Below are 16,727 nucleotides of genomic sequence, written 5' to 3'. Positions count from 1 at the left end.
GAACATTACGAACTAATTAATTATCATTACGCACTCATCGCATTCAAAGTAACATCGATAGTGGCAGTAAAGTTACTATTTGAAACCTCCGGCAGTAGAGATTTGTAGAATAGAGGGTTATTGAAAAGAAGGTTTACTGTAACCTGTCGTGAATGTTTTTTGATATATTTGTGTTTATTTTAGTAACTGAAGTGCAATCAGTTGGAATCATTCTGTAATATTAAGCTATTAAATAGGTTGAGTAACTTGTGCGATAATTACCTTTAAGTAATAAATTTACAAAAAAAATAATGGAAGTTAATGAAGATATTAAACCTTTACAAAACAAAGAAATTAAAAGTGAACTTAATTCCGAAACACCTGACAAAAACACTATACTTGCTGTACTTCAGGTGTTACGAAAATATAATTTGAAGGTAAACTTAGATTTATTACAAATATTTTTCCGATTGTAAAATGTTTCTCGAATTGTACAATTTTTTTTTTATTTTAAGGAAACCGAAGACCTTTTAAAACGTGAAGCAAAGCTAACAGATGTACCTGCGGCAGCTGGTGCTGATTCAGAAGTGAGTAGTGTACTTTCAACTTACAAGAGCGAAGGAAATCCAGATCAATATGAAGAAGCTTATATGGATCTCAAAAAATTCGTTGATGGTTCTTTGGATGTTTATAAGGTTTTAGAGAATTATTTGTAGAAATTGAACAGTGAGGAATAAAATAAATCCAATGAATAATTAATGGTTTCAAATTTTAGCATGAGTTAGGAATGATTTTATATCCAGTATTCGTTCATATGTATCTCGAACTTGTTTATAATAAACACGAAAAGCAAGCCATCAGATTAATGGAAAAGTTCGGAAAAGACCAGGAACATTATTACCAACATGACCTGCGGCGACTCTCCCAAGTTACCAATAGGGATCAAATGATTGATAATGAAATAATCGACACTTTCAAGTGAGTATAGAAGTAAAATATTCATAATTGTTTTGTTTTGGTTGAAAGGTCCATCCTACAATTCAATCTGGCGTTCCCAAATTTAGACTTGTATTGTATTTCGTTTTTCCTCTTAATTCGTTTTATTAACTAGTCCATTCCACTAGAAAAATTGAAATAATAACATCTCTTTCAATTTTTGTTATGTATACTTTTGAATTTAAATTATTTGAAAATTATATGCGTGCTTCTTTTACTTTTAGATCAAATGAATTTATTATAAGGATGTCGCGTGATACACTAGCAACGCTTAAACGACATCTCCAGGAAAAAAACCAGAGCATTATATTGAATATAATACAAGAGCATCTGTATTTTGATATGTATGAAGGTGTCTCGAGGACTAAGCAGCAGATTGATTCTGTATCAGGATCTGTTATCGGAGAAGCTACGCGACAAGGTGAAAACATAAAATGACTCAAGTGATAAGTTTGTTTATGTACACCTTCTTATAGAAATATTCAGTTTAATAACTTGGTTACTTCAAGAATTTTAGGCCCAATTTTTGGCAGCTGATAAATAATGATCAAGTTTTCAACTGTTGCAAGGGTTTTTTTTATCTGCTAGGCATGTTATTGACCGGAATTAGGTACTGTTTCAATACAGAGACAGTCCAATTCAAGTAGTTCAGCAAATTTGTACATTTTTTGGAATCTGTACTTTATATATATATAAAACACTACACCTGTTGGGTAAATTTTAGGTCAAACGCGTGAATCATACCCTTAATCCATCCCTTTATTTGATTAGATTCCTTATTCATATTTCCTCTCTCAATGCACATTTACGTTGGGGATAAACGGATTGTCGAATACTTAACGACTATAATGCACGAACCGCATTCTACTAGAAATAAAAAATGGACTGTTTAATTTCGTTCTGCCCTATTACTTCTACTAGTATCCTCGCTTTTCTCTATTGCTTTGTTTCATTTTTTCACATAGCTTCGGTGCGTTAAAATACAATTTTTTAATTAAAAAGCCTAATTTGTATAACAATAATTGAACGTCTAGATACCATTCTGAGTGAGAGCAAGATGCACTCAAGACGGCAGAAACTGCTGATTGTGACCGAAGTGGCTGCTACTCGAGCAGTTAATATGTATGATGTAGAACTTTTTAATTCTTAACACAAAAATCGTAGTTTTCAAATGGGGCGGATTTGGTATAGTGGTTATGAGCATGAACATCACTAAATTATTGTAATTTCATGTTCGAGACTATCGAAACCTAATTTTTCCTTTCGAGACCAATGTCGACAAATTTAAAGCAATAATTATTTAATTACTGCTTATTTAAATTAGTTCGAAGCCCTTAATTTTTCTATTTAAAAAATTGAGTAAAACAAATTAATTTAATGATGTAATTCTATTGAGAAGTAGGTTTTTTATTTTTTTAATTTATCATTAAGTAGCTGTCTGTAGATGTCTAACTTCTAATATTTGGATGTAAGCAAAGTTCCTGTTTTTTTACTTTATAAAATTGCAAAACTAAATTTGCAAATTACCTTCACCACAGTTTAGTACTAAAAAAAAGTAATCAAAAAGAAAGTAATTTTAAAATCTTAGAAACTTGTATAAGATAGTGTGGAATTATGTTTATATAAGCTGATTAAAACTAAAATGATTTTTTTGAAACCTTATTGCTTCATCTTAGAAAGTTTCAAGCAGATTGAGACGCTCAATCTAGTAATGAGGAAATAAAATGTTTGGCAGAATTGCAGTTATTGGACTATTCTCTTTTTTGTAGATGGGCTAATAATTTATTCGGTATCAATCGTAATTATTTGTCAGAAAATTTCACAATCTTCTTTTGTCATTATAATTATAACTGGAATAATGGTGAAAATGTCCCTTTTTCTTTAATTTCTCCTTACCTTCCTTGTCCCAAAAACTGCAGAAGGTGATCAAATTTTAAAAAAAGAGAGATCTGAAGCATCGCATTCTTATAAAGAAAGTATATTCATTAGAAGTAGAGAAAAACAAATGTAGAGTACTCTTGTTTCTAGATAACAAAGCTCGAGTATTTTATGGAATGCCTAAGGAACCGGATTATCAGATGGCCGCTGTCGATGATGATGAAGAGGCAGAATCAGAAACTATAGGTGGAGATAAACCAAAAAAAAAGAAACCTAAGAAAGACACGCCATTTGGAAAAAAAACTAAAGCAGATCCTAATGCTCCTCCAACTGACCGACTTCCATTACCAGATTGGTAAGTGACTAGATTGTTACAAGGGGATGTATTTTCTTTGTTTCGGCTCCAAGGTTTATGAGTTAATTAATTTTTTTTTTTTTTAGTTAATCTTAAGCTACTTTGTACAATTATAACATTTTTAAGAGAGAGAAGAATGTTCTACTAAATTGTATGATTAAGTTTGCTGAGCTTTCTTTGTTAGTTGTCTCCAAATGTTACTGACGCAGTAAGTTGCTTATTCCAAAGATGTTCTCCCAGAAGTATCTTTAATCTAATTTTTCTACTGCCAGGTTAATTGAATGTTAATTTTCAGCTTCATGCAGTTTTTTGTTTTTGAGCTAGTTTTCGCGCACCTACGTATGAGGTGTATTAAAAAAAATAACGGGAATTTTGTCATTTCGCGCGTTGTATTAGTCCGATTCGCGTGATTTTTTTTGTGTTGGTGAACTTGCCTGAAAAGTTGCTGTTCTATACTGTGTTAGCCATATTTAGTCTATTCCAGCTGTCAAAAAGGTTAAATGCGTTTTGGTAGGATCAGCTATTTTGAAAATTGATCAGAGAATTTGTATTAAATTTTGCAATAAGAATGGAATACAGCACAGTTTTAGAAATGTTTTAAGAGTAAAACGAGGTTTTACGAGAGGTATGTGCGTTGCCAAGATGGCCGAGAAGACATAAAAGATGACGAGCATTCTGGATACCCAGCACATGCAAATTTGAAAAAAGTGAAAGAAATGATTATGAATGAACGCCGAAACACTATCAAAGAAGTAACTGATGGCATATCAATTGGCTCATGTCATGAAGTTTTTTCGGAGGTCTTGGGTATGAAACGTGTGACATCAAAATTTGTTCCAAAATTGTGAATTTCGAACAAAAACTGCGGCGAATGGAAGTTGCTCATGAGTTGCTAAATGAAATCATCAACGATACAGACCTACTGAAAAGTGTCATAGCAGGTGATGAAATATGAATTTATGGATATGACGTCGAAACTAAGGCTCAATCGTCTCAGTGGAAGTATTCTGGATCGCCAAGACCGAAAAAAGCTCGACAAGTACGGTCGAATGTGAAAGTTATGCTCACTGTGATCTTCGATTTTAACGGCGTAGTACACCATGAGTTCTTGACCCAAAATCAAACGATCAGTAAGGAGTAAGTACTACTTTCAAGTACAACGCCGTTTGCGTGAATTAATAATTTAAAAAAACGCCCGGAAACTATTTATATTTTATACACCAAAATAGTGGGCCCTCTTCATGCTCACATTTCAGAGTTTATTCGTAATTGTTTCGCTAAAAACAACACTGTAATGATGTTCCAGCCTCCGTTTTTGCCTGACATGGCTCCTTTCTTCTATTCCCAAAAATAAAGAGAACGTTAAAGTGCCGCAGATTTGCAAGCATAGATGAGATTAAAAAAGCATCGCTGAGAGGGCCAAAAGATATCCCAAAGAGCGAGTTCCAAAAATGTTTTGGGAATTGGAAAAAGCACTGGCATAATATAATAAATATAATATAATGGTTATACACGTAATATACAATTCGGACTATTTTGAAGGGGATAATATTGTTGTAGACAAATAAATAAAATTCTATTTAACATACGAAAATGCCCGTTATTTTTTGAACACATCTGAGCTCACACCGTCAGGAAAACTTTCTTTGGGCTCAGGCTATCTCTTAACAGATATTTCCAGAGAAACCTTAATTTCAAAAACTTGAAAATATTGCAACTCAAAAATTAGTCGCAGCAAGAGAAGGTAAAAGAACGCATGAATACAAACATAGTGAAACCGGAAATTTGGCTAGCAAAATTTAGCTGCTAGCATCGAAGTGTCTAAGAACTATAGACTAACAAATGGTTGTTTCTGTCATCAATGATAGAACCAGACTCTAATCGAAATTACACTAATAGAACCAAAGCTTTAGACCCATATGCAACTGTCCTACCGACAGTTTTAATACTACCAGTTGGAATTTCAACTTTATAGAAACCTTGTTTGCAGTTTTTTTTAGAGATATCGCGGGTATACCTAACTGCAGTCAGTAAATTTGCTTCGCAGTCAAATAACCTTTCTACTCAGAATTTTAGCATTATTATTAATCTCAATAACAATATTTAGATGATAAAGACCACCTTTTTACCGATGATTTAGGTGAAAGAGTTTTCGATTTCGCCAACTACTATTTTTATACATTATAGAGACTTTCTATACCTGGTATAAATTGCAATGTCTTAGTGATAATAGTTATTGAGATACAAGTGTTTAATTTTGGAGGTTTTGAAAATCCTACAAATTTCAAACCTTTATATCTCTGATACGGATCAGATTTCAATGAATGCTTTACCGAACTGTAGAGAAAAGTTAGCTCTGTAACTGATATAAGTAGTTATGTTTAATTAATAATTATTATTTAGATATAGAAGGTTAAATTTTGGAAAATTCAAAATTCCTTCAAATTTCAAAACTTTATATCTCTTTTCTTACTGTTTAAATTTCAATGTATTCTTTACCGAACTGTAGAGAAAAGTTAGCTCTATAACTGATAATAATAGTTATGTTTTATTGATAATAATTATTGTGATATATAACTTCTCTAGATCCATCTTCCAGTTTGTAACTCACAATTAATCCGAATGCAGCACATTTTAGATTATTACACTAACAAAATGAAACTTTTTTGAAATTACTCTTTACTTTTAAACAGTGCTTGAAGTTTATTTAATTTTGCAAATATCCTCAATCAAAATTAGTTGGATTTGATTTGTAAATGTAATGCTACGTCCAAAAGTATTAATATTCTTTGTTTTTAACTTTCATTTTCGGAAAATGAGAAATATAAATAAACTTATCACTATAATTGCATCAGCATTTTTCCAAAACAATCTTTAGCAGTTCTTGTTTAAAAAAATGAATAAACATAGAAAATAAAAAAGTATTAGAATTCCCTGTGATATTAATAATCTTTGATCGATGATGATAATTTTTTCGATTTGTGCTTCAAATTTGATTCGAATTAAAATCGTCGTGTGGATAAGTTAAGTCACTTATCAATTAAATATAGTAATTTTGTTTAAAGTACCTTCTCTTCTTGGAATGATTGTAGGACGAGAAATAAGACGACGCTTAAAACATGTTTAATTTTAAGTTTATATATCATTTTTTCTCTTATTTATTTTATAACATACTAATTCCAAAGTTTTTAAATTTATTTAAAGTTTAGTTAACTTTTTTAAACAGTTACAGTGTTAGCTATTTGTTGCAATAAAATGTTGAAATGATAAAATAGATTTTTTTTTCTTTTTTTCAATTGCAATACTTTTTATGTGTTGTTCATACTAGTTTGGCCTGATTCCATTACAGCCTCATGCATCTGAATTAGAGTGTCATACTCTTTAACACTACCTTCAATTTCAGGTTGTGTGGATGGTAATTGTGTAGCTGTTTGCTTCATACCTGAACGGAAGCTGTTTTTCATTTTATTTCTGACAACTGTCAACATTTTGCTTGTAGCAACCACTCTTTTAACATCCTTGCTTTGAAGCCATCGTTCTGCCCAACTACTTCTGCTATTTTCCTCACTTTTCTCTTCAACTTTATTTGTTTCATTTTCTAATCTATCATCACTATCATAATCATCATCTTCATAAATCAATTTTTCTTCTTCAGCAGACCAATCATAATTCTCTCTTTTTATTTTTACCTCACTTATGTTTGTGATATCCGTTGATAAAGATTTTTCCCAAACTTCTTTTATGTTCTGCTGTGATTGTTTTTCTGTTTCTGTCTTCAACTTTGTATTAGGAACGTATTGCAGGTTTGAGGCTGTAATAATTTTGTTTCCATTCTTTTTAGAAATATTTGTAATATCGTTTTTAAGATTACTTTTTGTTTTTTCATTTAATCGTGAAGATTCTTTCCCACTTTTTGAACTTGACGGTGTCACTTTATGACAGTCGCACTCCTCCTTTTGGATCTTATTTTTCTTCAACTCTTCTTCTTCTTCTTGCTTCAGTAAAGATCGTATTGCTTTCGCTCTCATTTCCAACTCCAAAAGTTCCAATAAACTTTTCCCTTTATTTTCATCGTTGTCTTTTTCTTCGTTACCACCGCTCTTCTTTCTTTTCTTTCCAGTTTTGTGCTTTTTGTCCTTCCGTTTTCTTTTTAAAGTAGTTGTTTCTAAAAGAGAAATGCATAAATTAAGATTTGATATATTTTAAGCAGTTGTCTCATACAATATATAAGTTTTATGGTGATCTAATACGAAGACAGTTGCACCGCAATGTTAGGTGGAAGATTAGGCTACATACTGCTCTATTTAGAGTCGAAACTTGAGCTCATTATTTTTGAGAAAATTTCGAAAAAGTTAGAAATACCGTTTAAAATGGTACTTTTAAGTTACTGCCGGGACTTCGGGTGAGGCTAAACAGAATTTCTGACGTATTATTATGTCTTTATGGTTTAAAGCTATCTCACATATTTCATTCGAGAACCAATTATCATTTCATTGAACCTGCGTTTGACTTTCTTTTTTTCGATCTAGCACACATTAACCGGCTTTGATCAAAAGTGAAGATAAAGTAAGTTAATACCACGCGACCTTATTGTAGTATTAATTGAATCAGAAAATGTCTGTTGATTTACTGTGCTGGTTTATTTCTTAAGAATGACGTGATCCTTAAAAAAAATAATTTTCTATTTAATAAATTACTACAAGTCCACAATCATATTTGGCACATTTCCTTTTTTGACGTTCACTTGACGTGTAGATAGCTGCCCAAAAATCCAATAAATTCTGTGAAGTTTAACGTTATACCTTTGATTTGCAAATTTTGGTACACATTTTAAGGAAGAAATATTTTATTACTCACCATCTGAATTAGAGTTGAAGTTGTTTTCATATTTTTTTGGCTCGTCCTGTTTTATGGTTTGATTATCCCTTTCATGTTTTACTTTTTTAAGAGGAGAATGAGGGTCCCCACTAAAAAGAATGAAAGATATATGTCACTCAACAATTAAAAAATAATGTTGATTACGGTTATGATATGCAATAAAATCGGTAGTGCTAGTGTACTTCATAGTGATAGTACTTCGATAGTGTACTAAAAAGGGTAGCAGTTGGAATAGTTAGCTTGGAGTTCACATTACTGGAATATAATTGTATTTATATCACGATAATTGCCAAATTACACTTATTTCAGAATAACAACGTATGCGTGGGTATTTTATTACACAATATGTAAAGGTTATTAATACTATTTTTAAATACTAACCTGATAGATCTTTTCTCGCTGACATTAGTAGTGCTACTTTTGTCTGCAATAATAGAATATTCTTTAACTGATTTATGAATTAAAATTGTTAGTGGTTTATTTTTGGAATAAACTTATGTTTTAAGTGTAAACTTATGTTAGTACCTATTTAAAACAGCATATATGCATATATATATATATATATGAGTGACTTTAAACAATAAGCATTTTTACTGTACAAGATAATCAGATCAATAAATCAATAACGAGACCTGATTTTTTTTTTCACTAACATAACAAATTGCATAATTTTGGGGCAATTGCACTCACCAGTAAGATCATTTGTTGAAGAATAACATTTCTTCCCTAAAAAACATTCCTTTTTATATTATGCATAATTAGTAATGTTTATCTGGTACACTTGTTTTACAATCATACCTTCTATGATAGCGAAGATACTAGCATTAGACATTGATAGTAACTGTACTAAACATTCAGCTTTTAATTCATCCATCGAAATACCCTAAATAATATAGAAATATTGTTATTTTACAATTAATAATGTGAAAGAACTTTAAAAAAAAGTGAACCTTTACCTTTAAAACTGTAGGAATCATTCTTTTAATTTGTTTCTCCGACAAACAAGAAAAAACCTGATTAATTAGCTCGTCTTTATCATTAATATAATGTTTTAATGGCCAAACTTTCTTTTTTTTATTCATTTTTATCATTTTACGTAAAAGAGAAATAAGACTACAAAATGAATGTTTACAACAAGGGCAGGTTACGAAGTTGTTTACGTTCTAAGTCAGCTGGGAAGTACATACATATTTGACTCTTTTTTTTGTTTTTGTAATTGTTTTTTCAAATGCCTATAAATTGGTATTAAAATTTTAATAGCGACTTACGACTTTTACTTTCTCCTATTACTACTTTATTGGGAAGGAAAAGTACTGCGAAGTGGCGTAAAGTTAATTTATTAATTTATGGGGCGTCAACATTTGAGGTCATTGGCTCTCGGAGCTTTATTTAGTGCACTGTCGGCCTTCGGACAGTGATATTTTTAACGTCGGGTGTGAGCTGTAAGAAGCTCCTGGAAAAGAAAATCTAAGAGCCAGCAGCTGAACTCATACCCGGGATCTCTGCGTTGGAATCCAATATTCGCTAATCACAGAGCTAATCCCTTCCCTCTTAATAGTATTGTATTAGCATTAGTAATGAGTAATGAATAATGTAAAAAATACTAGTTACGTTATTTAGAAGATAACTAACTATGCAAAACTTGAAGTTAGTACAAATTGTAAACCATGCTACAAGTTATACCATTAAGAGAAATTCAAAAGTATAGCGTGTACACTTATGCGATATTTTTTAATCAGTAATTATCCATATTGTAGATTATACCGAATTGTACTGAAAATGTTTTAATTACCCTTGTTGTAAGCCCGTCATAAATTCCACTTAAGGTGTGCATTCATCCCCTTTTTCAGTGCCACCCTCAAATTCCTGAATTAAGTTTCAGTCTATGCATCTTTCTCAAAATCTCAAAATTTGTTTACGTACTCAAAACTCCCTTCCCCAGGGTGCATTACTCCTCAATATCTGTTATGGAAAACCTGTTCTGTTCTTTAATGAAATCCCAGGTGGAAAGGTGTTGGCAGTTTGGAATAAGTACTCTCTGATGCAGCTCAAATTCTCTAAATAATCATCTGTGATGATATAGTTAAAAACATACAATACTACAAATTACCCTGAAAAAGGCAATAAATTTGCCGAAATGTCGGAAAAAAGAAATTTGTCTACATAATTTTTGACCGCTCCTCAGTATTCCTAAGGTAGTCTCTAAATAACCTTAGAATGAGTTCTCAAAATTCAGGGAATCAAGTTCTCCCAACCAAATTCCAGCTAAACCATGCTACAAGTTATACCATTAAGAGAAATTCAAAAGTATAGCGTGTACACTTATGCGATATTTTTTAATCAGTAATTATCCATATTGTAGATTATACCGAATTGTACTGAAAATGTTTTAATTACCCTTGTTGTAAGCCCGTCATAAATTCCACTTAAGGTGTGCATTCATCCCCTTTTTCAGTGCCACCCTCAAATTCCTGAATTAAGTTTCAGTCTATGCATCTTTCTCAAAATCTCAAAATTTGTTTACGTACTCAAAACTCCCTTCCCCAGCTGATAGTTAGAAATAACCATTCTATAGTGACCTGGGCACCCCAACCTGCAACGCCTTCCTCAGATATTTTTAATACAGCAGCCCTAATTATATAGTAAAGTATGCCCCCGCCGGGAAAAATCAGACACTTACGGAGGGCGCAGACGCCCAGTCCCCTATACTACTCATGAATAATATATTCTACTTCATCACCTAGCTATCCAGGCCCTTTGGAGAAGATGAAGGTAATAAGCCATTTCTGAACACTCCTCTTCCATTAAAAAGTGTACTCTCCACTATCCGATATCTAGTCACTCCTGTGACATCCATTCTTTGGCAAGGATCGCAAGATCCCTTATATTGGACTCTTTCTTCAAGACCTGTGTACATTAGTAAATGTTAGGAAGTGCCAATATTGTGTGGCCTGAAGGTCGCCAGTGTTTCTGAAGAAGTGGTAAATCTACTTCTGGGATTGCTCAGCATTGTTATTCTGTAGATAGTATTTTTTGGTCATTATTCAATTTTATAGTATTCTTTCCCATTTATTGTATTAATAAAATAATTTCAAATTATTTTACAGGAAAGACAATGATAAGATAGAAAAAATAAAATCTTTAAGAGAAGCTTCAAAACGTATTACATTGGGACCAGATACTCTTCCTTCTATATGTTGCTATACTCTTCTTAATTCTGCTCATATGTAAGTTTTATTGCTTTAAGTAGGTATTAAAATAATTTACTGAATTAGCATGATAAGTCCTTATAATTTTTAATTTTAGGGTAATTTGTGCTGAAATATCTGATGACTCAAGTACCTTGGCTGTTGGTTTTGCAAATTCCCAAATAAAGATATGGAGTTTAATGCCTCAAAAACTTAGAGGCATGAAATCTTCAGAACAACTTCAAGATATAGATCATGAAGCAGGTAATTTCTTGTGGTACTAAGGTTTCTTACTACGACTATTATTAAGAACCATTTAGTAAGATTCTGTTGCGTCACTTTTTAACTCGGGAGAATTACTTCATAACCATTTTAATGACTTTTGTGTCATAAGGTCATGTTATTGTTCTTCTATGATCTGCTCAACTTATCTTTATCCTCTTTGACGTCCTTAACATTCTCTTCAAGTAACTTAGTCAAGAAATCTTAGTTTTTTTACTCATTTACTTATTCGTTGCAACAGCCCTTTGAGTAGGACCTGGACTTCCTCAATAAATATCCCCCATTCATTCCGGTGTGCTGCCTTCAAGCATCATCTTCTCACTCAAACCCAACGGAAGTCTTTCTCAACATCACTCAATCATCTAACTCGATAGTATTCTCGAATGCTTGCGCCTCCTGGTCTGCCATTTAATATATTAAATATTAAATTCTCTCTGGAATATTAAATTCTTTCTTGAATGTTCTATCTTCAAGTACCTGTGAACCAACCTAATAAGAACATCACCGTACAAGAAAACCTGTTGCATATCTTCTCATACCAATTAATCAATTAATCACTGTCCTTCAGTGCTTTATTGTTTCATCTGACCTTAATAATATAGTATTTGTTTATTTCTTAACATTATCTTGGTCGAATAATAATAATTTGTTATTTTTAAGTACAATTTACGTATCTGATTGTGTATGTATCTGTGTTATTACTTATATTCATTACGGGCACAGGTGGAAATATACTCTTCAGTGTACAGTCTTCAGTTGTACTGTTACCAAGGGGGGAAAAACACTTACTAATAAACTCCCATCACAATAATTCCAAGGCTTACACAAATTCTAAATTATAATTATAATTATTCTAAATGTTGTGATTATGGAACAGAGGACGTCTGGGCACGAATCATGGATGATAGAAATGCTGAGTCGACGCGCATATTGCATGGTCATTGTGGTCCTGTCTACAGAGTTACATTCAGCCCAGATAAAACACTTCTTTTATCTTGTTCCGAAGACGCTACAGGTATTTTTATTTATTCTATTATGAACTTAAAAAGTAATAATTGATTATAGTCTCTTGTTTTGGGGAAAATTGATTTTTTATGTACACATTTTATATTTTATAAAAAATGTAATGTTTATATAATATTTGTATAATAATTATTATATATATTGTATAAATATATTTGTAATTCGAAATAATTTTAAATTACTGAACAGTGAGGCTTTGGAGCTTATTAACTTGGACTTGTCTTGTGGCATATAAGGGCCATGTTTTTCCCGTTTGGGATGTTAGATTTGCACCTGCTGGCTATTACTTTGCCACCGCTTCACATGACAAAACAGCCAGACTTTGGGCCACAGATCATCATCAACCGCTTAGAATTTTTGCTGGACATTTTGCTGATGTAGATGTTAGTAGCCAATCTTCATAATATTTTAGTGAATTAATCTATAATTATTGAAACTCGCACTAGACTCTATATCGATCAAGCAGCATGTATCTATTGTACATTGCAGAGAGTACTATTCCATCCGAATTCCAACTACGTCGCTACTGCTTCGAGTGATAGAACTGTTAGATTATGGGATTGCCTTAATGGAAATCAAATGAGAGTTATGACTGGTCATAAAGTGAGTATAAATTTAAACTTGTGATACTATTTTATTTGATAACATCAAATGCATGATCTTTGGTTCATTATGTTCTTAAAAATCAGATCCAATGACTCATTCATCCATGGATGAATCAGTTTGTTTATTCAAAATGATATGTTTTCCTTACAGGCTCCAATTTATGCGCTAGCCTTCTCAGTTGATGGTAGGTTTTTAGCATCTGCTGGTGCAGATACAAGAGTTCTTCTTTGGGATTTAGCTCACGGACATTTGCTAGCAGAATTAGCTAGTCATACTGCACCGATTCATACTCTAGCATTTTCAAGAGATGGAAACATTCTTTCCTCAGGTGATTTATTTATTTCGCTAGTAATAACCGTAATTTGCCATTTATGAAGTTAAAGACTCCGCACTGGTTATAGTAATAAATTATATATGATTGGAGAATATGACGTAATTGCATGATATTGCTAGTTGAACAGTGTTGCAACAAAATCACGCAATGCGAATCAAATTCAAATGAAGCAATCAATGATTCGCAACGATGATCGATACGCCCATTTGCTTAAAATATATAACAAGGTGCGCTATTAAATTTGACACCCACAGACGCATGAGACCCCAATTTTTTTGAAAAAATTCACAATTTAAATAAATTAATGAGTGAAAATTATAAATTAACTTTTTAATTAAAATTCTCCAGTTAGAATGTAAATTATATTTCCAAAAATTATTCAAAGTGGTATAAAAAAAGTTAACTTTTTATCATATATGTGTTACATTAAAATAGGATTTATTATTATTTGTTTCCCTTTCAACTATAAAAAGAGCAGAGATTAAAAGAGATATTAAATTAACTCAAATTTAAATAGTTACCACCTTATCTACCAAGGTAATGTTTTGTATTCTTTTTTCGAGAATATATTAGCCCTTTTCCTCAGATTGGTCCCACAGTAGTGAGCCGTAGGTCTTCGCCAAGATTTTTTTTTTTAAGGAAGTCTAGCGATTGCCTTTATTTAGTCTCAATTTATTGTGATTATATGTCAGTTGCTAACCTTGTTCCCGAATAAATTGCCTTCTTGTTACGAGCTGACCTCTTTCACAATCGGTCCCACAAAATGGTTATTAAAAATGAAACAAAACAAACAAGTTTCTGCAGAAGTGTAAACTGTGTAACGTACAGTTACTAATTAGAAGAAGAAAACAAAAAAAAAATAAAAAAAAATAAGAAAGCCATATTCTGTACAAAAACATAATGTAAAGTGCTTGGGTCACAGTTAATCACTGTATTAGTTGAACAAGACCGATTAGCGTTCAAAGCGTGTACTAAAATAAATTGTTAGCCTAAATTAGGAAGGTAGATACAATTTGAAGTTGGTAAACAAAAAAAATGCGACCTGTTAATCCCCCTTAACTGGTCCTCAACCCTTTAACCTTAACCATTCATGGTATAGGTTTAACTTTATTTGAAATAATTCCTATTCAACATCACGAATTATTTATTCCAAAAGTACTATTTATTCAATAGTTAATCAATTTTTTTGAAAGTGGTGATTTGTGCGCGGACAGAAGTAGTTTCTTCTTATGGAATATTCTTATTCCTAACTAAATTAGATTATATTCCGAATTGAAAATATTTTGAAGAAAAAATTTGGCCTTCGTAATAAATATATTTTAAAATAATTCTTTAAATTTGAAAATGGTATAGCATAAATAATGTGGCTGTTCCGCTGCATAAAGAAATACGATCGTCCAATTTTGTCCATACATAAGTGTATAATTTTGTCCATTTTGTTAAACATAAGTGTGCCATTCTACGATATAAAATATATTTGCTACAAACCGCAAAAAATAATAAATATATGCAAATTATTTTTTTATAGGTTCCCTGGACTGTACAGTAAAATTGTGGGATTTCACAAAATTAGCCGAGGAAGTTTCTTTGGAGGATGTAAATGTTTCACACAACCCTGACATTAGAACTAACTCAGATACATATCTCTTAAGATCATATGCTACTAAGAGTTCACCACTTGTTCTACTTCACTTCTCTAGAAGAAATGTACTGTTAGCGGTTGCAATGTTTGATTCATCTTTATGATGTCCGCCTTCTATTACGAACGATGAATCACTTCGAGACAGCTTTCCATCATCTTCGTTAAAGGCGCCGACAACCTTCAGTCGTACAATTGCAACAACTCGAGCAGCTGCTGTTACATCTGAAATGTCTACGACATCATTTGGGCGAGAATATTTTTATGTACATAATGGTAATTTTTCTACGCTTTAAGCGTTTGATAAGTTTTATTTTTCTGCTGTCATATTTTATAATTAATACCAACTGGAATTTGGTATTTAGATAAACTATCCTAATAATAACGTTTTTATTTATATTCTTGTACATTTTTATATAAAATTTTTCATTTTTTTTATAGACAGAATAAAACGATATGTTTCTATTTCTTCATAAAAAATAAAAAGAGTAATAGATTATATTAAAATATATTTATATATAAAAGATACTTCTTCAATTACCCCTGATTTTTAGAATAAATAAGTTATTATGCTTGGAAGCTATTGTTTCTGAGGAATCTTGAGTTGTGATCAGTTAAGAAATATAAACAAATTCTTAAAGCAAGATGAAAAATGATGAAATGATTGAAAATAACCAAATCTCTCGTTTTCTTATTTGTAGCCCTGAAGATGAACTAAATATTCAAAACGTTGGCGTAAAGATTGATTTTTTTATTTATTTATAAACTGACCACAACTTAAGATTCCTCAGAAACAATATCTTATCCACGGACTGGTCAAGAACTGCTACCATTTTATTGTATTTGTACTTATTTTACTTTAGAAGTATTGGGGTTTCGTAGGTGTATATTGTTAAACAGCGTAATTTTTGTATTCCTTATAGATATTTGTAAATAAATTTTTCTGTGTCTGTACTTTTTCAGTAGTGATTTTATCTATAGAGGCAGCTCTTGCATCTAAAATTTTAGTATGTTATAACAATTCTAAATCATTATTGTAATTGATTATTCTAAGTAATTGATGAGTACTGTAATAATAAAAGGAGATCTAATGATAAATTATTGATCTCAATTAGATAAAAGCTTGCATAAGCAAGAATTATTGTATTTCAAGTAATGATAAAAATAAATAGAAATCTATTTTTGATGAAAAAGTAAATGTATTAAAGAGTAATAAATATTTTAAGCAAGGTATTTTAAAGCAGCATCATTGGTGATTTTTGAAAAACAAAAATGATTTTTATTTATAAATAAATAGTTGTTAAAGTTAACGCTTATGTATTATTCATATTCGTTTTCTTTTCATTCATTTATATTATAATTCGAAAAGACGTTGGCGGGTAAAGAAGCACATTCAGAGTTGAAAATGTAATTTTCTTGCAGGAACAAGATTTGTTATAATCTTGATTAACTCAGTACCTCGTAAAACTTGTTCTTTTTGTAATATTCTAGTTTTATTTGGACAAGACTGTAAATCAGAACCTTAAAATAACATATTTTCTAAAAAACATTTTGAAACCATTTGTTTTT

General features: G+C 31.4%; 2 protein-coding genes across 2 annotated transcripts; one reads left to right on the top strand and one right to left on the bottom strand.

Moving 5' to 3' along the window:
* The first annotated feature begins 114 nt into the window (after positions 1-114).
* Positions 115-16,708, top strand: LOC141455571 (transcription initiation factor TFIID subunit 5-like). The gene is made up of 12 exons (XM_074130713.1): positions 115-416; positions 495-674; positions 755-957; positions 1,200-1,396; positions 3,004-3,208; positions 11,194-11,313; positions 11,393-11,538; positions 12,434-12,571; positions 12,769-12,962; positions 13,069-13,182; positions 13,336-13,513; positions 15,048-16,708. The coding sequence occupies exons 1-12, from the start codon at positions 291-293 to the stop codon at positions 15,263-15,265; spliced, it is 2,019 nt and encodes a 672-aa protein (XP_073986814.1). The 5' UTR covers positions 115-290; the 3' UTR covers positions 15,266-16,708.
* On the bottom strand, positions 6,325-9,256 carry LOC141455572 (uncharacterized). Its single transcript, XM_074130714.1, has 6 exons — positions 9,043-9,256; positions 8,885-8,969; positions 8,777-8,812; positions 8,468-8,510; positions 8,066-8,175; positions 6,325-7,373 (listed from the first exon to the last, which is right to left on the bottom strand). Exons 1-6 carry the CDS (start codon positions 9,175-9,177, stop codon positions 6,517-6,519), a joined length of 1,266 nt encoding a protein of 421 aa, XP_073986815.1. The 5' UTR covers positions 9,178-9,256; the 3' UTR covers positions 6,325-6,516.
* Positions 16,709-16,727: the final 19 nt, after the last annotated feature.

The sequence above is a fragment of the Rhodnius prolixus genome, unplaced genomic scaffold (genome assembly GCF_049639745.1).
Source record: "Rhodnius prolixus isolate KJV_2025 unplaced genomic scaffold, Rpr scaffold_4, whole genome shotgun sequence".
NCBI classification, from domain to species: domain Eukaryota; kingdom Metazoa; phylum Arthropoda; class Insecta; order Hemiptera; family Reduviidae; genus Rhodnius; species Rhodnius prolixus.
Note: the sequence above shows the minus strand (reverse complement) of the source record. Positions and strands in the feature narration are given on the sequence as shown.